At 43.9% G+C, this 24,496-nt stretch overlaps 1 protein-coding gene across 7 annotated transcripts in view; it reads left to right on the top strand.

The window, feature by feature from the left end:
* The window catches only part of CSMD2 (CUB and Sushi multiple domains 2), a 541,235-nt gene that overhangs the window by 144,169 nt on the left and 372,570 nt on the right, over positions 1-24,496 (top strand). For 6 of the 7 annotated variants that reach the window (XM_073317325.2, XM_073317326.2, XM_073317333.2 and 3 more), the window contains exons 4-5: positions 6,378-6,572; positions 19,925-20,132. In XM_073317325.2, the coding sequence (XP_073173426.2) occupies positions 6,378-6,572; positions 19,925-20,132 (403 nt within the window). The remainder of the gene's footprint in view (positions 1-6,377; positions 6,573-19,924; positions 20,133-24,496) is intronic. The other variant, XM_073317331.2, reaches the window with a different exon arrangement.

The following is a 24,496-nucleotide window of genomic DNA, read 5'->3' on the forward strand; positions in this document are numbered from 1 at the left end:
GCTGAATACACCTTGATGGTGGGATTCTGTCGAAGGATGCACCGAGTCATGGCTGATGACTTCGAAACTACTAATTAATTTTGAATGAGCAGGAACGAGGAGGAGAGACAGCAAGTTGTGGCGGTTGTGACTCCCACTATCTTTTGCAATTGTCCAGCACAGTGATGCTTAACGTAGGGATGAAATGGGGTGAGAACCAAGTGGAGCCAGTTGAGAACAACAGAGCACAAAAAGGAATGGGGAGCTGCACCCAAGAGGAGTGAAGACAGGGAAGGGTTTGGGATCTCTGAAATACGACGAGTGTGTCTCTGGGCCTGGGGGGAGCTTTGGCAAGTGCTGTGCTTAGCTGGCAGTGAGGATAGACAGTGGCAGGTGCTCAGCTCTCTTCTGGCTCCCTCCAAATCTGTAGCTCCGTTGCAGGCCACGTGCGACCGGAACCAGCGAGCGACTTCGTGGATTGGGGCCTGCGTACCTGGGGTGTGATCAACTTCGTGGAATCTGGCTTTGCCCAGGAAGTGGGCCTCAGGTAGGGTTTGAAGGTGGGAATGCAGGGCACGTGGTGCACAGGATGTGGGAGGATGTTCCAGGAGAGGAGGGGAGGCGAAGGGAGAGAAGTAAGTAGGGCGTGAGAGTGAAATGAGGGAAGACGCATAGGTGGGGTGAGGGGTGGGGAAACCAGCATGGCTGCCTGGAGACGAGGACAGCGGAGCTTGAATTCAAATGCAGGAGAGAGGATGCCAACAAAGGGGTCAGAGACAGGGAGCAGCCGGTATGTACAAATTAATTTGAAGTTTGTTTTTGGGGGACTTTGAGGGATATGCTGCAAAATCTTAGGAAGGCTGCAGGGAATTACAATTGGATGTTTAGGCCTGGCTGAGCTTTTCCTTACCTGAAGTTTAATGTCTTCGGAAGATTATTTTTTTTTCTTCTTAATTGAGATAAATCATAAAGTTTAAGGCCAGAAGAAACCACCCCCTAGTCTGACCCCCCCCGGCACGTCACAAGCCGCCCACACCACCCAGCACACACACACCAAGCCCAACAGCCAAAATTAGACCAAAAAGTCTTACACCCTGCAGGAGACCAGATTGTTATGTGCTACAGGGAGGCAGTCGGTGCGACCGACGGGCACCAATGTCAGAGGACCCCACAATGGCAGGAAAAAAAAATAAGTGAGAGAGACCCAGGTAATCCTAGCAAGTGACCAGCAGCCACTCACAGTGGCTGCGCATAACCTAAGCGGTAATTGAACTGAGTTGGAGAGGCAGGGCTGTCTAGTGGATATTGGTACTTCACTGGGATTCAGGTGAGCTGGCTGCTGTTCCTGACTCTGCTACTGCCCTGTTGTGTCACCTTGTATGTACAAATCACATACCCTTCCTGCCCCTTCCATCTGTTTCGATTGTAAGCTCTTCAGGGCTGTCTTTTTAACAGGTGTTTGTACAGCACCTAGCACAATAGGGCCTGAATCTTGGCTGAGCCCTTTAGGTGCTATTGGAATAATAATAAAAAATAATAATACATTAAATCCTCACCCCCATCTCCCATAGCAAATACAACTTGACACTGGGTTGAAACCAAGATAAATAAACCAAACTGCCATCAATTTATCATGCAGAGAAACAGACTTTTAGTTCAAACAAACACAAAAGCCAGGAGCTTCAATTCAGCTGTATCAGTCTGGTCTATGGCTGCATTCATTTCCATACAGTCACTGGAAACTATTATGTTGATGGTTAGGAACACAGCTTTTATGGGGAGAAAAATCCATGCTGCCAATTTACAGTGGAATTGGTGAACGGGCAGGACAAAGCTTCAATAATACTCTTCCATGTGACATCTGGGTAAATAATACCGTTTCGTTAACCTCCTGGGCAATCAAAGCGGCTGGTTGTTAGAACCAGCCAAGTATGAGCAATAATATCTCCTCTAAGAAATTTTGAAACAGAAACACACATTAATTGCTGCAAAAGCGTCTGTGTTGAAGTGGGCCCTATAAGTCATGCATGGAACTCAAAGGCAGGCCTTTGCTTGCGTTGCTGTTGGAATGAACCAGGTGGGAGACCTGGAAGGACCTTTTTTTTTTTTTTAATGCTTTGCTGCTCAAAGGCCTTACAGACAGCGCAGCCCTAGTCAGAAGCAGCATGTAGCTGCCTTGGCTCAGGAGTAGGGCAGTAAGCTGATTGCGACAGTGAGAGTCACATTCTGGTCCTTGACTTTCCCCTTGCTCCTGAAGGAAGTAGTCTGTACTAGCCCTTGTCTTGGGACACATTTACTTCATTCTCTGCCCCAGCATGACCTCATGGATGTGGCAGCCAAAGGATCCAGCCACTTGGTGCGCCTGTCTGCCCCCAACCCACGCGAGGCAGGAGGAAAAGCAGCACCGTAGAGCCTGTTCTCCTTCTGGCACATGGTGACAGGGTGCGTCTGTCTGCCCAGCGAAGGCATGCGGCAAGGGCTCACGACTGAACCCGAAGTGAACAATGAGCTAGCGCCGTCTTATCTCCTATGCGCAAAAGGCCTCTGGGCATCATCTGCCCAGTAACACGACGTTAGTTAATGTAGACAAATGAAGCAGAATTTTTAAATGAGATCCCATTTTTTCAAAGATGATCTCAAGATATGATGCAGGTCGGGGTTGTCCGATTCTTAACAGTTCATTAAATAAAGAGCAGCTAGTGTTAGCGAATGACTTTTAAAAATGATAGATTCATATTTATAGCGAAGTTCTAGTCATTAATTTTAAAGGGAGAAAGCACAAAAGAAGGAGTGGGTTCATTAAAAAAATTTACATTAGTAATTTAATTAAATTGAGTCTTTGAGTATCATTGCAGAAAATGAAACATTAGTTCTACACCGATTCTCAACCCATTCGGCATATTTAACACTATCTCCCCCCGCCTATGAATTTCTTTTTAATATAGTTAGTAACTCCATGTGTGTCTGCCAAAGCTGTTGGTGAATGCCTATTCATGCACTCCACGGAGGCACTCATTTTAATAAAAAGAAAAGGAGGACTTGTGGCACCTTAGAGACTAACCAATTTATTTGAGCATAAGCTTTCGTGAGCTACAGCTCACTTCATCGGATGCAACCGATGAAGTGAGCTGTAGCTCACGAAAGCTTATGCTCAAATAAATTGGTTAGTCTCTAAGGTGTCACAAGTCCTCCTTTTCTTTTTGTGAATACAGACTAACACGGCTGCTACTCTGAAACTAATCTTAATGTAAAGCGCTTAATTCTAAGCGCTTTCCAAAGACTCAGTTATAAGCATCATCTTCTCTTTTTTGCCCTATCTGGGTTTCAATATAGGTAGGCATTACCATGGTATCTCAGAGGCTTTCTGGGGGAAACTGAGGCACAGGGAGGGGAAGCCATTTTTATTGGAGGTAGTATTTGTATTACAATAAGTCCCATTCTGTTAGATGCTGTACAGACACCTAGTAAGAGATGGTCCCCATCTCAAAGAGCTTATATTTTAGATAGAAGAGATGGAAAAAAGAGTGGGAGGGAAAACAGGGGCAGTGCTGAGGTTTTCAAAACAGTCCAAAAAGATTTCGACGCGTTTCCCATTAGAATTAATGGATCCCTTGGCAATTCAGGTTCTGTTTAACCTGGGAACTGGAGCACTAGGGAACCGCAGGGTCGGTCAGTCAGTCACTTTGTCTGTTTGTCCAGCAGCCTCAATAAAAGAATCCCCCCTTATATTCATTACAGCCAAGTCTTGCCTCTTCTTTACCACAATGGACAGTGTCTGTTTATAGATGGCAGCATAGAATTCCTTCCTGCAGGGGCTTGGCTGTTTTAGATGCAATGAGGTTTAAAGTGATTTGATGCTGGTTCTACCAGCTGGGCCTGGCTTTCTGTGCAAGGCACAGCAGAAAATTGAGTCACTCTTCTAAAATGTTTCCGTGTGGCAGGGCGTAGCACGGTGCCATTACGCCAATTACAGCGGCTAAATACATCGTGATGAATGTTCACTTCATTTCACCTGGCTGTGCACAGTTCTAGGTTTGTTTTCCTCTGCTACCTCTACTTAGCATCTCATTTTGCTGTTACTCATGCTCTTCTCCTTAGCAGGATCTCAGACTAAACTTCCCTGTGCTCTCAGGAATTCATCCTTTTTGTGCATGCCCTTGACAAAATTCCTGTATGTGCAGTAAACACTAAATCAGCTCTGAAACAGAAACTCTTCTCCATTATATTTCCTGCAGTGTTGCATCGCTGAGGAAGGGAGATGGTTCATAAGGGCCTGATTCAAAGCTGAGTAAGCCAGTAGTAGTCTTTTCATTGTCTTTGTTGGGCTTTGCATCAGGCACGAAAAACCTGAATAGACTTGATCTTTTTGGAGTGTTTTATGTGAGCCTGTAGAGTTTGATACTGATTCTCTAGGGCTGCTGAACAGAGGCATTGGTGAAAAATTGTAGGATTTATTACAGTTTCTGCTGCTGCTGCCTACTTGACATTAAAATTGGATATTGTGGGCCAGATCCTTAGCTCATGTAAATCAGTGTAACTCTGTTACCTTCATTGGAGATACACTAATTTTACATTAATTGAGGATCTAGCCATATATGTGAAACCTAAAGTGCTGACTTTGGAGCCTTTTTGTCTTGAATAATTGCTTATTCAAGACTTTGCCATTTCATATACCATTACACAAAGACTTACATAATTTCACCTGTATTGCAGAATATTTTGTGCCCCACCTAGTGAATGCCATTGAATAACATTGAGTTCCTGAGTAAAACATCATCTGTTGAGATTTTCATACTGTAAATACCTAAAATGGATAGAGAAAATATCGTGATTCTGTGGTGGGATCCCCAGGATGCAGCCTGGGACTGTGGAACCGCTGTGCCCCCTGAACTGTCTCCAGCCTGGGCTGTCTCTCACATGCCTTGCTAGTGACCAGCAGCAAACCCCTCCAGGAGCTGAGATCGCTCAGCACAACCGCATGTGGAGACCCAACACCCAGCTAGATTGCATGAATGGTCCCAGAGCCACTCATGAGTCACACAAGGAAAGGCAGCAGTCAAATCTCCCCTCAGCTCCCAGCACTGTACCTCGGGAATATACCATCTTGCACTGCTCAAGACGAGCAATCAGATTTATTAATTGGTTCACCACTTCATCAATGGAAAGTGGATATACACCAGCCTTTGCAAGATCTGAGCAGATTTGCCACACACTTCATACAAACTCACTGGTAAAGATAAACAGTAAAAGAAGTGTATTGGCTACAAAAGATAGATTTTATGTGATATTAAGTGAAAGCAAAAAGTCAGTTAGTTACCAAAATAAAATAAAATATAAGCACGCAGTCTAAGCCCTCAATCCTATTAGACTGGGCAACATCTAGATTAAGCAGTTTTTCTCACCCCACTAGATATTGCAGTCCACAGTATACAGATTTCACCCTTGAAGTCTGGGCTAGTCCCCTCAGTTGGAGTCTGCAGAGTGTCCTTGTTGCTTGCAGAGTAGGTGGGTGAAGGAGAAAGGCCCAGCATGTGGCCACTGTGTCTGTTTTATATCCTCAGTCCATGTGCTTGGAAAACAGGCATGTCTGGGTGCATTGCTGAGTCTCCAGGCAAGGTTGATCGATACCTCTGGTGTGGCCTCGTGCAGGTGAGTCATTGCATTGTAGCTCCCTTGCTGGACAATGGTGGTTGATGGGTTGATTGACACCCCGCCCCAGGTTTTGGTTACTTTCCTGGCTGTTGCCTCTGGGGAGCTAATATCTGGCTGATTCCCGAACTTGCAGCATGTTTTAGTGACAACCGTACAACACAATTCTTATAACTTCATATACACTTAGGATACACATCTATGGATAGAGAAATGACTTCCAGCACATCATGACCTTTCCTCTTATATCTTACAAGGCATGCTTTATATGTAAGATCACAATCATATATAAAGGAGGAAAAAGGGGGGTTACAGGGCACTCCCCCAAGGTACAGAATGTCACAGATTCCTCGTAGGAGTTGGGAAGGAATATGCTTCTCCTGTGCAGAGCTTGGCACAGTTGTTTCGGTGAGTTACTGGAAGAGGTTACCCTTTTGTGAAGCATTATCACTAGGGAAGGTAACATACCAGACTTGATGGGCCATGAACTAATCAATATGGTAAATCCTATGGTCAGTGAGCTTGCTTTTAAGAGATACGTTTTTGCTTTTAAGGGATACGTTCGCTTTGGTACTGGAATGGTGCTGAACTGACAGTGCATTTATTTAATTATATAATTGGGTTCTGTATCTGATGTGATGAACCTTGTCATAATACATGAGGCAAAAAAAGAAGGAGGGTGTTTTAACTGGATGGAGGCAGTGGAATTTGCATCTCTCACTAACCAGGAACAATTTTCTCTCTGGCAGTTTTACTGAGTCATACATGTGGAAACCCGGGAAGACTCCAGAATGGGATCCAGCAAGGGACGACATTCAGCATTGGAGACAAAGTGAGGTATAGCTGCAACCCGGGCTTCTTTTTGGAGGGACATGCCTTGCTCACTTGCCATGCCAATTCGGAAAACAGTGCCTCCTGGGATTTTCCACTGCCCTCCTGCAGAGGTAAAGTGCTTCCTTATGTTAATATTTAGATCAGTGGACACAAACTAATGATCATGAGAAAACTATAGCTAGAAAGATCATCCAGCTGTAGATGGAATCAGAGATGCTGCAGCATGAGCAGTTACATGGGACTGGCAGCATTGCATTCAGTGGAATATTGGTTTGAAAACAAAACCAAACCAAGTGAAAGCCAAACAAGATGCAGTTGAGAGCCAGGCTTAATTTTAACAGAATCCCTAAAGCTCCAGAGATGTGGAGGAACAATAATACTTACAATTTATAGAGTGCTTTACAGTGCTTTAATGTGTGCAACCATTTAATTAACTGATTCTTACAATCCCTGGTCATTGCCATCATCATCCCCATGTGGGGAAACTGAGGCAGTGACATTAAATGACTTGCCCAAGGCCACAGAGAGAGACTTTGTGGTAAAGCCATAATTAGAAACTGGGACCTCCTGATCTCATGCTCATTCCTCCAGTGCAGCTTCTTACATGGCTCCAGCTTTGCCCCATCTTTAGAAGGGGGCATGCATACATGTCACTGGGTTCACTTTGTGCTTAGGGGGTGAAATTCACCCCAAGGCTGAGGGTCTGCACAAGACTTTATGCACCCTTATGCCCTGGAACTGTAAAGCAGACTTGCAAGGAATAGAGATCTCCAGATGAGTCTCAAATGAGGGGTGCCTCGGTGTTCAGAGGTATGTTTCTGCAACTGATTGACTGTAAGATGTTGGAATAGTCTTCTCAAGGGAAATGGTGGAAGGTCCATAGCCTGCATTGTTTCAGACTGCGCTGGAGAATAAACCATGGGGAACAATCCTGCCCTGGAATGGGGCACAAGCAAGGTAGTCTAATAGTTATCTTCCATCTCAGTGTTCTCTGACTCTGGTTGATAGGTTCCATCATGGAATCCTCTCTTCCTCATGTTCTTCATATATTGTGTTTTCTGACCATTTTCTATTTCCTGTTGTGCGTTCTGACCAAAACAAAAGCTTCAACAGGGTCACTTAAAAAACCCAAATACCCTCTGCTCTGCAGGGTAGGTGACCTATTGGGACAGCAGGCTGAGAGTTTTGTTGGAAGCCCACAATAGAACAGATAGTTAGTTGTGTTAAAGGAAGCTTAGAGTCTAGGGACTTTCAGATCCAGCGTAGTGACTTTTTGTTTTTTCCATGTATTTTAATAAGCAGAATGAATTGCGGCCAGTTTTAATAGGCCAGCTTTATTAAAGTGGCAGATAAACAGTGCCAGGGTAGGCCAGGCTGACTTAGAAAGCTTGCCACTGGATCTAATTCTCCACTGCTTTGCACTTTGGGCCTGCTGCCTGCATCTTGTGCCATCATTCACACCAGTGTAAAGTGGGTATAAAATGCTACCATTCTGATTGGGTAGGGTTGGACACCCACTTTGCATTGGCTACAGGCTGCACACCCTAGAGGACAGCAGAGAAATAGGCATAAAGTCTCTGGGCTGGAGAAAGTTTTATACAGGAGGTAAAACTTGATTTAAAGCACTGCTTATGTAAAGGGCTACAGCCTCTGGGAGCTAGTGGAATTTTAGTTTCTTTATGACTATGGCGAATTGCTTCTTGGTAATCCTTTGTGGATTCAGGGAGCTTCAGACGACTAGTTTGTTAGTAAATATACAAGTGTCTGGGTTGTTTTACCAAAATAGTTGCTGGTTCCCAACTTCATTCCTGTTCAATTCCTTGTGTACTTCAGCAGACCATCTAGTATCGATCCTTTTATTGACCCTTTGCTTGTGTAATCAATTAGCAAGCCTGAGCCAGAGCATACATCTTGAATTTTAAATACAGAAATATTATTTGCCTGATGATATATGTTCCTAACACTTCCCTTGATGAGTCATGCAGTCGGGGTTCCTGCTGCTTATTGTGATTGTTACTCTATTGCTTATCTATTGCTCTTGTGTGTGACCCCTGGTCCCAATACAGGAGTGGTTGATGCATAGGTTGGTGCCAGGAAGGGATGTTTTATCTCCATTTTTTATCTCCAAGTAGCATTTTCAGTCTTGACTTTCAAGTTTCATGCTAAATCGGTGCTTCCATCATAAACCCTTATTCTTAAATGTGTTTACAACTTGGCTGGAGAGGGGAAGGAAAAAGAAAAGCACCCTCAAGGCTGAAACATGGTATAAAATGTCAGATCGCTCTCAGATTAAAGGAAATGCCATGCAAGAATAGACCAGTGCTCCATCTAATTTGACATCTTGTCTCTGACAGTGGCCACTGGTTGAGAGAGAGGTTAAACATTGCCCCACTATTTACAGGTGTTTGTGCAATGCCATTCCATAGGGGAGGCAATGCCTCCTGACCCCAGCAGGTGCTGTTGCCTTGGAGCATAAGGATTAATAACCCTTGTAATTTTTGTTTGATTTTGCTGCAGATGGTCTTCTTACCTGTGTGCAATCCTTTTGTTCAGGAAGCCATTACGGTTACTAATTAACCCCCCACCCATAAAATTACCACCACCTTCTTGATATTTCATATACTTATGATTGAAAAATATTAAAATATACTGTGATGGTCACATTGCATTGTGGCAAGTATTAATTTATTTCAAATCAGTTTATTTGCTCAAGTGGTATCGTGTGGTGATGTGTTCCAAAGGTTACCATTCTGTACAGCATGTAGTCAGATGTTTGCTGATCATTTCAGTAGACTTAAGAACTTGGGACGGATTCTGCACCATTTGAAGTTAATGGTAAATGCTCACTGAATGTAGTGTAGTTGATACAAAAATGTAGAAAGCAGAAAAAACTGACAAGAAATTGACACAATAGAGAACTCAGAACCTGCCCAGCCATATGAGCTGATTTTACCACAATAGGTTTTTCAGTGGTCAGATTTAAAATTCATGTCCGACTGTTACACTGCCACTACAGACTGTTATGACTGCAAGGGTCAAAAGATTTGCATAAAGGGTTTTAGTGTCTCATTCTGCTGGGAAAATAATGTGTCTTTAGAGCTACTGCCTGAATAGAAATATATATTTCCTTGATAGAAATTAGACCTTCTCAATGTCTGCACATCATGTGTTCAGCCTGTGGATTTCCTTGCCTTAGGAAATCAATCAAATACTGTATCTGGATTCTTTTTTGAAATGGACGGATAACCTTATGACCAATATTTTTAGCTGTGTGAGCTAAAATAAGTCAGTCACATGCTTCAGGGCATAGGGGTCAGGAAGGAATTTGTTCCCCATGTAGAACATTGCACAACTGGTGGGTTATATTCAGGTTTAAAAAGATAGCGTATAATTTTTGATGCATCTGGTAGTGGCCACAGATGGGTATTTGAGACATGTGTTATGTGACCGGATGCTGCATATCTTACTATACTATAACACTGTGTATACTCCTATAACTGTTAAGGAACTGATGTATTTCTAAAGGAACCAGTGTCACTTAGACTGTGAGAGTGATTCAAAAAATTTGTTACGATCTGCCAGATGAATGACACATTTGCAAATGGAAGCCACTTTGTTGTTGCTGTTGTTGCAGTTAGTTTGTATTACAGTTATAGAGAAAAGCTGTAGTTATCTTAAATATTGCTGTGTGGTATCTGCCGACAAAGGTGGATTATTTTTTTAATAGCAACCATTATACCAATTTATTTGATTCCAACTATGGATCAATATGATGGGCAGCAGAAAAGAAGCCATTTATCGCTGCTGAGAACCTCAACTGTCCGACAGCTCCAAGGGCATGCTTTGTTTTTTGAACTGTTATTTATTATGATGATTGTGGAATAGTTTGAGACTCAGTAACACATCAGCGCTCCATTTTGCGAGGTTCTGTACAAACAAAAACAAAAGCTGGTCCCAGCCCCAGAGACGTTACAATCTAAGTATTGTGAAACAGCTGGACACATCTGATTACCCTTGAAAAAGAAAAGCTCTGTGTATGTAACACCTATAAAATGTGTCCTGTCCCTTGCCAGTGGTTGGCCAACATGGAATATAACATACTGCTAATACTGCTAAATAATGCCTTTTGCTTAAGTGCTGGAGGCCCGTTCTTGCATGTGGAAAGCCTCATCTTCAAACCCCGCAAATGACTCTTGGAGTATGAGATGGTGATGTTAGAAATAGGCTGACTTCCATTGTCTTTCACCAGATATTCACTGATGATGTGTGCGGGGGGGGGGGGGCGGCAGGCAAAATCAGACTTCTCTTACTCAGTATCACTTTCTGCTACCTCTTATCTTGTGTTTTGTCCTAAGTAGGATGCTATAAAGTGAAAGGAAGGAACAGCAGCTCATGCTGAGACTTTTAATGCTTTGCTTAGCTGGTGCTATGACCCTTTCCACATTTTATGTAAACATTAGCATTTTGTTCTGTGGTTAAACCAAATTGAGCATAAACCGTGTAAGAACACCTGCAGCTCCCTTAGGAGGCGGAATAGTCTTAAGTAACCCATTTTGTTCTGGAAAATAAGGTCACATCCCTGCACAGCCGGCACTGGAAGCATGTTCCCTTAAGTCTGAGTTGGGTTCTGTTTTATTTACCCAATTCAGTCTTTTGTCTCTTCCTGCCACGTTCTCTCTTTCAAGTAGATTCGCAGTACTCTGGACCTGCTTGCCCCAACATCCAGTCTATACTGTAACATCTTCTTGCGGTAGAAGATAAATAAGAATGTATGTCGGCAGCTGTATGTACTTACTGGGGAAGGCATCACCAGGGCTGTTGGAATATTTTGCATAATATCTGATGATATATTAGTCTTACATAAATGAGTGTTGTGTGGGGTTTTTTTTTTAACCCTCCATCTAAGGAACACTTTACTCTCTAGGATGTCTTGTAGCAGTGTGGCACCAGTATTTTAACAAGAGGTTCCCACAAAAATTAAATTCCTTTCCCTATATCCTAAGGGATAAATGTGCTGGGGAGAATCTGTTTGTTCTTATTCCATTCAACCAGTGCTTCCTCACAACAAAAGGGAGGAAACAATTCTCCTTGGGACACAAACCTTTATTAAGTGCATTTTCTGGAAATCTTTCTAGCTTGTTCCCTTCTATAACAGATACATTAGAGATGGGTCAGGCTGCTGAATTCAGGATTAAGTGTCAGGTCATAGAATCATAGAATATCAGGGTTGGAAGGGACCTCAGGAGGTCATCTCGTCCAGTCCCCTGCTCAAAGCAGGACCAATCCCCAACTAAATCATCCCAGCCAGGACTTTGTCAAGCTGGGCTGTAAAAACTTCAAAGGATGGGAGATTCAGATACAAGAATGGTGTAATCATGGAAACTGCTGCTTTGAGAGCAAACTGGTCTAATGTTGCTGTCTCTATAATGTACAACGAGTGGGCCCAGGCTTAAGAGAAAATATTGTTGTCCTAAAAGCATCAAAAGGGCCTGAGGGGAGAGCAGAAGTTAGAAAGAGGGGATAAACCACCATCACCTATCAAGCTGACCAACGTTGTCTCGTTTCATTGTTCCTCCCTCATTGATGTTGGTCTACTTGTTGTCTCTTATCTTATGTTTAGATTGTGTGCTCTTTGGAGTAGTGACTTTTTGTCCTGTGTCTGTACAGCGCCTAGTGCAATAGGTTTCTGGTCCTTTACTGGGGCTTCTAGGTGCTACTGCCATACAAATCATGAATGTACCCTCCATTTTCTCTTGCTAAGCGGCTGTACAAACCAGAAACCTTTTTAATAAACAGGTCGTTATTTTGGCTTATTGTAGCATCATAACTTGCAGCAAGAAGCCTCATACTCTGCGATGATCAAAACTAGGCTGGAAAAACTGTATGGTAGGGAATTAATCCTATATTAACCTGGAGCTGATAGAGTAAAGGGAACTATCCTGCCCTGCCCAAGGGTGGTGGACTCAGATGATCAAACATAGATCTCTTTTGTCTTTACCTTCTGAGAGGAGCCTGTTAATTGAGTTGCCAAATTCCAAAACTCTTACTTAGATAGGTCTGTATTTGTGCGCATCTCAGGAGCAAGCTGGCACTGCTTTGCACCTGAGTTGTTTAGTGAAGCACATTTACTGTACCCTGAATAGAAATAAAATAGTGGCTGATGTGTGCGAGATACTCGATCTGAATTCACACCAGAAGAGCAACATTTCTTAAAGTAGCCTAGATCCCTCCAATCCACAGCCCATGTGAGTGTCCTGACCTGCATACAAAGCTCCCTTGAATTTAGTGGGGCTGCACCTCTGAGTAAGTATTACTTCCACGAGTCGGGCTTGCAGGAGCGGACTCAAGGTGTGGGAAGAAGGGGTTGTTGAAGTATTTTTGCCCAGATGACTGGGAGTACTTAGCCCAGCAGCAGTTTTGAAAGCACGGTTATATTGAGACTGACTCTTGGAATCCGCTGGAACCCATGCAGGGTATCACTGAACAATCACAACCCATACTCGATGGGGACTATGTCCTGAAAGAAAGCTTTCCTGAACTCCCTCTTCTGGCCTTAAATAACCCCCCCAACCTTGCCACGCTCATCATCAGAAGCGAGCTCCCCACAGGCCAGGACTCACAAACTCAAAGTGTGACCAGAGCCTGCCATAGCAACAGATGCAAAGCTAACATATCTCAACTGCTAAAATGATCACCATCCCACACAAGACACCTTTCAAGACCCATGGATCCTACTCATACCTATCGCATGTGCTGTATCTCATCCAGTGCACTAAATGCCCCAATAAAAACTACAGGAAAAACTTTGTTATCTGGCATGTTGGGGGAATGGAGAGTGCCGGTTAGTCAAAAATTCTGGTTAACTAAGATTTATACTTATCAATGGAGGGAGGGAGTTTGGGTGTCGGAGGGGGTTTGGGGCTGGGGGTTGGGGCGCGGGAGAGGGTGTGGGGCACAGGCTCTGGGAGGGAGTTTGAGTGCAGGAGCAGGCTCAGGGCAGGGGTTTGGGGTGCGGGAGGGGTTTCAGGGTGCCAGATCCGGATGGCGTTCACCTCAGGCCTCCCCGCTTCCAGAGAGCCATGTTCCTGCTGCACTGAGGCGGCTTCCTCCGCCAGCAGGTGCCGCCCCCGCAGCTCCCATTGGCTGCAGCTCACGGCCAATGGGAGCTGCAGTGCCAGCGTTTGGAGCAGGGTGGGGGCAGTGCATGGAGCCCTCGTGGCTGTTCCTCCACCTAGGAGCAGCAGGGAGCGCTGTGTCCAGTTTTGGGCCCCACACTACAAGCATGATGTGGAAACCTGGAAAAACAAACCTAAAGGTTTCCAAATCCTGGAAACCTGGTTATTTTGGGTGCTCCAATTTTGGAGGGTCCAACTCAAGACACCTTTAAAGGGGCCTATATTTTTCAGGGAGTGTGAGCTCAGCACTTATTGAAAATCAAAAGTCTCCAGCTGAGCATCCAAAAAAAAAAATTGCTCCCCAAATCACCAATCACTTTAGAAACTGTAGGCCCCAGCTTTCATTCACCTTTTCACTGCCGGGCCTCCAGGCTGCCTGCTTTTGCCTGGGTCATTCGGTAGACATTGGAGAAGGTTTAAATTAGGTGTTGGCTCTTGGCTTTGTTTGCAGTCGGTGCTTTCTGCCAGATTTACCTGGGCACATAGAAAAAGCTCATCGCTGTTGCATGTATAATTCCCCCAGGGCATTAATATTAAAATAGCCCCATGAATGTTCCATGTTCCTGTCTGGCAATAATAATGTTTAAAAGGCAACCTGTGCCATGCCGGAGGTGGCTGTCCTTCTGCAGGAATGCCTCTCTGCAATAAATTGCCTCTGCTCAGACCTTTGCATACATTATTCAAGCCGTTAATGGCCTCATCCTGTCTCCGTTATATCTTTCTGTCTTTCTGCTGGGCATGTGGCTTGCAGAGAGCTAGCTGATTGAGAGTAGCAGCATCGCTTCTACATTTACTGCCTTTCCAGTATCCTCAAGGGGTTATTGAAGAGAATAGTTTGAAATTAGTCTGTGCGTATCTGCACATGCCAGCAAATGAGTGAATCGTGCTTATCCTTTGTGGCCAGAACCCATTCACACACCAAGAATTAAGAAGAGCTCCTGTAGTCTCAATGTACTGGGAAGAAAAAAAATCCTTATGCTTCTCCCCGTATTCCTGATCCCATTTTAGCACCATGGCTGCCCATCTCCAGGAATCAGAGGTAAGACAGACTCATGCCTCTTGCATGGGCCGGGGCCCTTGAAGCTACCCCTGTACCTTTATCTTGGATGAGTTAATATGTAGCAGAGAGGATCCTCTGGGTAAAAAAAAAACCAGAAGAACCAGACATGCAAGGTCAATGGGAATATCATACCTTGAAATTGGAGACTCTGACAAGGTGTGCAAATGCTACATGGGTCAGGGGAAGGGTCAGTGGGCAGCTGGACCATGCTCTATGACACACGAATCTCAGGGGTAAGGCTGTGAGGGAGGAGCTAAATCGGTGGGGCCTTGCTCAGTTATTGCCTGGCTGAGAGGGAGAGCAGGCTGTTAACCGTCACTGTGGGAGATCAGGTTAGCTGGGGTTGGGGTAGGAGCTGACGAAGATTGGTGCCTGTCAGGGCCTCCCTGGAGTGGGGTAGAGTTGGCCTGTCAGGAGATGATTGTCTCCTTTGGCTGCCGACTCCTGCAGGTTTGCCCGAGCCCAGGTGGGGCGCAAGCATTAGCTTTCTTGGTACTCAGCAGAGCCCGGGAGAGGCAGAGAATCTGCTGAGGGTTGAGCCCAGAAGTGATGGAAGAATTGGTTTCTTCATGTTTATTTTGGCCTTTGGGCACCTTGGACAGGGTGGAGCTTTTACATGGCAGAGCTCGGCGGGGCTAAGATGCCCCAGGCCAAAAGGAGGCTGAGTGGATCAGTTGAAGACTAGGAGGGATATCACTTGAGTCTGGGAGTCTAGCTACTTCTAACCTGAGTGATTGCCCTCACTCACCAGGAAGCTTGCGTTTGTGCGATGCATTCTGCATGTTCGGCTGCCTGGCTGCAGTTGGGTAGCAGATGGCCATGAGAAATAAGAGTTGGCATGAACCAGAGGTTTGTTTTTCCTTTCCTTTTGCACCTCCATCAGTCAGATGCTGCAAGTCCCAGCCCTGCTGATAGCGGCTTATACTGTCAGCAAGGCTCAGGCCTGAAAAGGTTCTGATACTTTCACACTAAGAATTTCCTGTGGAGCAGTATCCCAAACCCTCCTCTCCCACCTCCCCAGAAAAGTGCCTCAACTGCTGCATAAAACACATGAGAATCCCTTTGCTGAGTTTCAGTCTCAAAGGATTTTTATAGCGTTATGCTGGAGTTTTACACACTTGAAAATAGGTGTTTATAATGTAAAGCCTGAGAGCTCCTTGACTAAAGCATCTGAAATGCCATTCTATAATGTGCATTGTAAAGTTAACAGGCTTTTCATAGTGCATTTCATATAAATAGCAAGGCATTTGACAATGCTGTACATACAAAAGTGACACACTGCCACAATGCAAGTCAAATTAATTCTCAGTTTCCTTTATCTTCCTGCCCATGTTTTCTCTTGATCCTCCTCCTTTATTTGCTCTAATAGCTTCTGCTAATAGAGTCTAGTTGTAGAAGAAGATTACGTGTAGCAAACAGCAGTTCCCATTTCCAACCGGTAAATGCCTTCAGCTTTAATGACACATCTGCTTTTTCCATAGGTTTTACTTTCCTATTTTTAAGTAGCATACGCTCATAGTTCATTCTAGAAGGGCAGCGTGCGTGAATTACTGCATAAGGTTTTACTAAACTCCAGGATGCGTGTGTTCCTATCCAGTCTGCTTGGTTTTAATGCTGATTGCTAATGCCAAGAGGGCAAAGAATTAGGACCAAACATTCAAAGGGACTAACATGCAGCCTCTGAAATTGCACTCCCATTTTTATGCATCTGTTTTTCTGTTCCCCCGAACTGTGGCTCACATGCACAAAATTGCTGTTGGCTGGGCAAATGGAGTAATCATTAAAACTGGCTTTGTCTGTGCCCTTTAGTTTCTTGGGCATCTCCTTATCCCATTGCCACAGGCACATAGTAGCCTGTGCTCTGAAATGTGGGCTTTTGGATGGAGAAAACGAGAACAATGAAAAATTGCAGATGCAGTTTTAGTTTCTGAAAATGTGACCCTTAAAGGCAAAACAGTCAATGCTCTTATATAGTATACACGTGTCAAGATCGGGAGCTGCTTGTGGGAGGGAATGTAAGTTTGAAAGCTGTAAACAAAAGGGAAAAATGAATAAATTTTGCTTAATGCTCAACTCAGACATGGGTTCAGAGCTTTGACTCAGATGTGAACTTCATTGGATTTGCATCCTGCTTAGGACAGATTATATTGGGGAAAAGATGTGCTGATGCGGGAAACTGAAGCAGAGGACAGGCAGAATGGGAAAGCGGAGAATGAAAATGGGAGCAGAGAGATGAAGAAAGATTCTGCTGATAGAGTGCACCCTCATAGTATATACAACACCACCTGGCTGTACCAGCTTCTGCAGAGCTCCTCTGTTCCCATGTATGTGGCACAGGCATCTCTTTGGGTTGGAAACCCTTTGTGTTTAACCCAGCTCTCCTTCTGAAGGAAACAATGGCTCAAAGGACAGGAGGGGAAAAAAAACGGTTTCATGCATTTTTGTGAACCCACAAATTCCGTTTGAACTTCACAAGGTTCATCCATCCCTAGCAGACAGCGAGAAGAGGGAGCTACTGAGGATGACTCAAGGTGGCTTAATTAGGAGTAAAGAGTAAGAACTGAGAAAGAGAACTCGGACAGAATGTCAGGAAAGAACTTGATGTATTAGGCTGTGTGGAACTGCTTCCCCCAGGAAGTGGTAGAAGCTCTGTCACTTGGGATGTCTAAAATTAGACTGAACAGATCACTAGTAAGTGTACAATAGGGAATAAGCTTTCGCTCGCAGGCAGATGGACTGGATGACCTAATAGGTCATTGTATCCTGTAACGTCTTTGTATCTTAATGGGTATAGAAAACAAAACAAAAAAAACAAATCCACTGCCAGCTAGTAAAATACAGCCAATTAATATTTTATAGCTATGATGGCACCAATAGGCTATATTTTAATGGTTCTAACATCACAACCCTGAAATACGACTTTAAGTGTGATGGGGGAGAAGAAAAGAAGCTGCATCACTCTTACGGTGTTTTAACTTCAGGTGTGCTCTGAACCATCTCTTTTGTCCCAATCCCTCCACAAACAGTGGCCCCTGTCCTACAATGAGCTCCCATATTGGCAGATCCCAGCATTCAAGCCGAACTACGTTAGCCTCATTGTGGGACTCCACATGAGTCCAGGGGTTTGCCCGTGCAGAGCTCGTGGCAGGATCAAGCGCAGTGGATGGTTCTGTAACTCTGGAGTTCAAGGTGTGTCTGTATAGTTGGTGTGTGCAATATATACAGATATCATGATGGAGCGATACTGAGACCACAGTTAAGCTTGTATAAAGGGTCTTAATTTCAGGGAGAGTCATTTATTCTATGTAGGGCCAAAAATTAAAACAACCCTGCCCCCCAAGTTAGGTTTGTAAGTCCAAATTTAGGCATCTGCCCTAGATTTTGAAAAGCCCTGAGCACCCAACATTTCCCATTGCCTTCTTTGGGTGGTGAGGAATTCTCAATCAGGCAGATGCCTAAGGTGTATTTAGGTCGCTGAAATTAGCCACCTGTTTTCAAAAATCTTGACCTATATAAACATTTCCTGTAAAAGTTTTCTTCTTGGAGTGGGGCAAATATCTGACATCAGAGTATTACAAATAATAAATCAACATCCATTAAAGGCAGATGGGATTTTTTAAAAGGATTTAAAGAAAAATATTTACAGGTATTTTAAGAAGACTCAGCAATGTGTGTATGACTACCCAATGCAATCCTATGATTTCATATTGGCGTAACCCCTGTATTATCTTTCCCTCAGCCCCTTCATTGCTCTTGTTTATTGTGTTAAATCTTAGATTGGACGCATGGACAGAGTTTACTATCCTCATCATCTTATCCTGCACTAATGCCCATGGTGTCCAAATACCCACAGTTCTTCAATGCAAGAACTTTGTCTCTTACTGCTCTCTCAATTGCTATGCAGTCCTATGTTGTTAAATACTTTATTAATCATACAAATTCAGTTTTAAAGGTGTTGTGATCCACCAAATATATAAAATGCAACTCTCAATTGCACAGATATCACCACGGGCATCACTGCATAATAGCACAGTTCTCTAAAGCACTGTTTTCCTAGGTGCTGTATACATACCTGTAATAACCGTGTCACATGCTGCTTATTCTGCCTACCTATCTGAGGGTTCTGTTGGCATGAAGAGGAACTTAAGCTTTACTCTTATAGTTATCTTGTCATTATCCTCTGTATAATAGACACCTACATGTCAGAAATCAGTTGTTCTGTAGAGCTGCAGCAGGCCAGCTTCTCATCTAATTCAAATTGGCATAGTTCCACTGAAATCAAGGTAGCTGTGCCAATTGAGACCTCCCTGGGGATCTGGGTGGACGTTTGCAATAACACTGGTTTCTCTGGTGGGTTTGGAGAGGGGTGAGAACCCTGTGAAGTTTGGTGGGTGTTCCCTACTCTAACTTTTCCACCTCTGGAAAGGGTCTTCTGGTTTGGGAGGAAAAGCAGGTATGCCATTGATGTGACACATCCACTTTCTAGTCCACATCTCCATCAAAACTCATGCCAGCCATGTTGGGTCTCTTCTTCCACACCATGGTGAGGAGCACTGGAGTTGTAGAAGCTAGAGGTGTCAGAGGTCTGTTGGATCATGTTTGTTCCACTCCTGCCCCTGGCTACTGCAGGGTTACCCATGGCTACAGAATGATGGAGGCTTGAGTAGCCGGTTTGGGAAATGTAAACATGTCACCTCTCTGTCTTCTGGTGAGAGGCATCTCTTCACATGCCATGCACTTGCTGAATGTTCTAATGCCCATATGTGTCTGATCAATGTGCCAATAAAAAAATCACAGCACTTGAAAAGAAAAAGAACAACAACAACAACGAAAAACAAATACCAAAGTATTTTTTTAAGAGTTCAGCCTTGATCTTTGCAGTGCACTCCAATCTCCCCAATCTGGCATTATGTTTTGCATAGTACCTTTTTGATTTATGCTACTCTCTCCAGCCTTGGTTTAGTTATTGTTATGTTCCAATCAATGGCCTTTTAAAATCTCCTTCCCCCGCCGTTTGAGTTTTGGAGACATTATTGATCACGATTTCCCTCCGTTGTCTCAAATGTGGCATATGAGTCATTCCCCCACCCCCTCTCAAAGCCTTAACACATGGAAGGGAAGAAAAAAAAAAACCCTCAAGGCTGTGTTGCTCCAATGCCTTGCTGGCATATTTGCATCATGCTCCCTTCCAGCAAAACACCCATGATATGTATTTTCTGCCTTTCAGCCGATGATGCTTGTGGAGGGACGTTACGGGGACAGAGTGGAATTATCTCCAGTCTTCATTATCCCTCAGAGTATGGCAATAATGCAGACTGTACATGGACTATCCTAGCAGAGCCTGGAGACACCATTGCTCTGGTTTTCATGGATTTTCAATTAGAAGATGGATATGACTTTTTAGAAGTCACTGGAACAGAGGGATCCTCACTCTGGTAAGTGAGTGGCTGTATGTCCTTTTATGGCTGTACACGTTTAAGTATATCTGCACATGTATAACTTTAGGTGTGAAATTAACTGCAGCGGGATCCAGTGTGCACTTCACCTCGTACCTGAACGTCACGGTCAGCACTAGCAGTGGTTACAGCCACAATTCGAGATTTTAAAGTACATTGTAATGAAAAATCTCTGCATATATTTTTATGGCTTTAGTTGAGTTTTACAGTGAATGATGTCTGCTTTGAAGCATGGTCTTTCTTAGAGTCCTGTGGTGTGTAGTTGGTTAACTAGATTAAAAACCTGTGGATGTAGAAATCTTGAACTTGCTTTCTGCTCAATTGTTTTCTGATTATTGGTAAATCTACTGCTGACAAGTTAACTTTACTGTTAACGACCCTGTGGCACATGTGCTACTGTTTGATTTGCTTTATATACAGCAGGATGCAGACAGAATTTAAGTATTCCTATTCTCTCGTCCCATTAAGTCTAGTTTGATTACTCCACAAATGTGCATGCTTTGAGAGAACGGGTTTATTTTGTTGGTAAGAAACTTATTCCGCTGCAATCATTTCATTTCTTTTGCTTTCTTCAAGGTAACAATGATGTCTCCACGGTCAGGGCTATGAAATTTCAGGTCGGGGTTCGTAGCATAAATTTGATAGCTGACGTATGAACTAATAGCGTCTAACAAAAAAAAAAAAATTGCAGGATACCCCATGTTGATGATTTAGGTTTGTTAATGTTTGGGTTCCGCAGTTGATCACATTATAAAGATCTCGTTTGACATTAATAGTGTTTCGCCGGTGGTTGAACCTCTTGAGATTTTTTCAGCTGCATTTTGAATTCCCTTGCTGCTTAGTTGAATGGAATGTAAAAAGGAGGAGCCCAGTGTGCTCACTGTGTGAGGTCTTGTGTACACGACGAAGACTTCATGGTTCAGTTATGCCGGCAAAGCCATCTAGTGGAGGCCCAGCATGTGCTGACAATAGGAATTATTTTCAGAGTGTGGTTAAACTGGCAATCCAAACAACGTAAACTGTACAGGCAAAAGGTCTCTGGCTGGTGTAAGCTGCAGCTATATCTGTGTGTGTGTGTGTGTGTGAGAGAGAGAGAGAGAGCGAGCGTTCGAACATAGATATGTCAATTACAGCTGTGGGGTTTTTTGTGGGTTTTTTTTTTTAAACACTCTTAAGGGACATAGCTATGCTAGGAAAACATTGTAGCATACACTAGGCTTCAGATGCATGTGTAACAAATGAAGATGGACACATGGTGAAAGCTCCAGATCCCATCACCTCCTATCTCCAATGGAAGTTCAAGTCTGGAATCTAGTTCTGTAGCTGGTTCTTACTTTGGATTCAGGGTGTTGGGGGCGGCCCGTTACAGAAATTTTGCAGAGGTTTGGACTGAGATCTGAGCTTTGTGGTTCAGGCCCATCTTTAGTGCTAAGAGAATTATCTTTTGTGTGGTTTGAAAACAAGACATGTAAGCTCCTGTAAATATAAAAAGAAAAGGAGTACTTGTGGCACCTTAGAGGCTAACCAATTTATTTGAGCATGAGCTTTTGTGAGCTACAGCTCACTTCATCGAATGCATTCAGTGGAAAATACAGTGTGGAGATTTATATACATAGAGAACATGAAACAATGGGTGTTACCATACACACTGTAACCAAAGTGATCACTTAAGGTGAGCTATTACCAGCAGGAGAGCCGGGGGTGGGGTGGGGGGGAACCTTTTGTAGCGATGATCAAGGTGGGCCATTTCCAGCAGTTGACAAGAATGACTGAGGAATAGTGGGGAGTGGGGAGGGACTTTCTTGTCAGCTGATGGAAATGGCCCACCTTGATTGATACTACAAAAGGTTCTCCCTTCACCCCCCACCCCCGCCCCGCTCTCCTGCTGGTAATAGCTCACCTTACCTGATCACTTTGGTTACAGTGTGTATGGTAACACCCATTGTTTCATGTTCTCTATGTATATAAATCTCCACACTGTATTTTCCACTGAATGCATCCGATGAAGTGAGCTGTAGCTCACGAAAGCTTATTGTCAGATAAATTTGTTAGTCTCTAAGGTGCCACAAGTCCTCCTTTTCCTTTTGCGAATACAGACTAACACGGCTGCTACTTTGAAACCTGTAAATATAAACTATTTGATTTTGCGTTCTCCTCTGAGAATAATTGAAAGAGAAATAAGCATCATCATAGAAGAGAGGAGTGGAAGGAAGGAGATCTTCACTGTTTTCCTTCCCAGTTTTGGAAAGCATTAGAATAAAAGTGATGCTTAAGGAAGATTCATTTAAGGAGTAGGGCCATTAAATTATGAGGTTTGTCATAGCCCACTGGGCCACTCATAAGAGAGAGAGAGCTCCATCTGTGAGTTGCAAAGGCTGGGGCGCTGGAACAATTTGTAAACTGGGGGCACTGAGAGCCATTGAACCAAACTGTAAATGCTGTATATAATGGAATCCAGTTCAAGCCAGGGGGTGCGGCAGGACCCCTATTTCCAACATCTGTGTGCAGAGATGCAGTGGTTTGGTTCTCTGGTGACTTGAGATTTTCTCATTGGATTCCCTTGGTGATAAATAAGTTAGCTCAATATCCTCATGCTTGCTTAGACACTGTACCTCTCTACTTGTCAAGGCCTGAATATGGGGCACAGTGTGCAAGGCCCCCAAAAGAGGAGGGGAGAAACATTACTCATGCAAGAGACTTAAAATGCCGTGGGCTTCATCTCTTTAGTGCAGCTGATTCCTCCTGCATCCTCAGAACTGTGATTGTTATTTTGGGTGTAAATAATTTCTCAAAAAGTGTGTGTTGGGGGCCACACACCAAATATGTGTGGAATGGAGGTCACTTTGCCACTAAAATGAGTGGGGTCTTGTGAAACGAGGGGCACCTGAGAGATGTGTTGAGCACTCTTCCAGAGGCTGCAGAGTTATCTGAGGCATTGGAAATGGCAACAGGGTAGAGAACCAGGTCCAGGTGGAAGGAGCAGATGAGAGAATTAATCTGAGTCAGTTTCAGAGTTGTAAAGCATTTTTGCAGAACCATTATTTCCTGCACCTGAACGAAAGGCTGGTGGATTGATGGGCAGAGATAGAAATCATAAGGGATACCCAGTATTGGAAACAGCTGGTAATAGGAGAGCTGAAGATAAGGAGGGCAGAGTTTAAATGAGAGGTTACTGTGGAGGTTCTTCACGGCCAAAACAACTCACCACTGCAGTTGCTATAGAGGAGAACAATGCAGGGAACATCAATTTAATATACAAAAGGTCAGACTAGATGGCCCCAAACAGTCATTCCCACACAGCCTTCTCCTCCACACCCCTGAGTCCCTCAGCTCTTGTAGGCAGTCAAGTGCTCAGTGCCTGGTGGGTTCATGTACTGCTTTCTGCTCACTCAACAAGGAGTTAAAACTTGTAGCTACTGATTGATGGAGACGACTGTTCTTTGGGACCCCTCCCTGTCTCAGGAAGGGGAAGAATTAAATGTCTAAAATAATTAAAGAAATAACCTGGGATTACCAGATATAAGATTAAATTACGATGATTTACAAGGGTCCTGTCACTGCTACAATACCTGAAGAAGAGCCTGGCGTAAGCTCGAAAGCTTGTCTTTTTCGCCAACAGAGGTTGGCCCAATAAAAGATCTTACCTTACCCACCTTGTCTCATTAACATTCATTTATGTAATTTATACTTGCCTGGCAAATATGGGGGATTAAGATTAATATTAGGTAGCGGCCATTTATTATGTACCAGTTGTTTACTGTTCCCCAGGACACCTTTGAAAATTAGATGTAGGTGTTTTATGAGCAAACTGTTTTAATTAGCATACATTAATATTTTAAGGCACTCTTACTTCTTAGCTATTCGGCACTTCATGAAGGATCAGTAGGCTGTGCGATACAGCAGGGCTGGAAGTTATCGGGTGGACTCTGAAGACAAACATTCTTCAACTTGTGCGTGTTGCTTCCTGAAAGTAAAACCACACTTGTTTGGGGAAACCTATGTTAAAACCAAATGATAACAGGGAATGCATTCACAATCCATAGACACACATTTTCAAAGCATCTAAGTGACTTAGGCTCACAGTTGCCAAAATCCCTTTTGAAAATGGGACTTCGGTGCTTTCGAAAATGTTACCCCAACATTTACTTCTTCAGGGGTGAGAGTCACCCCCAAGCAGAAGGCCCACACGTGGACTGTGCTCTGCTGAGGACGTTAAAATAGGTGGTACATATCCAGTGACTCTCTTCCCTCAGTGGACTGCCATTGGGGTTTAGTTTAAAGACCAACACTATGAGCTGTGTCCAGTGGATCGGCCGCTACAGCAGGACACTCAAGACCCTCTG

This window comes from Lepidochelys kempii, chromosome 19 (genome assembly GCF_965140285.1).
Source record: "Lepidochelys kempii isolate rLepKem1 chromosome 19, rLepKem1.hap1, whole genome shotgun sequence".
NCBI lineage: Eukaryota > Metazoa > Chordata > Testudines > Cheloniidae > Lepidochelys > Lepidochelys kempii.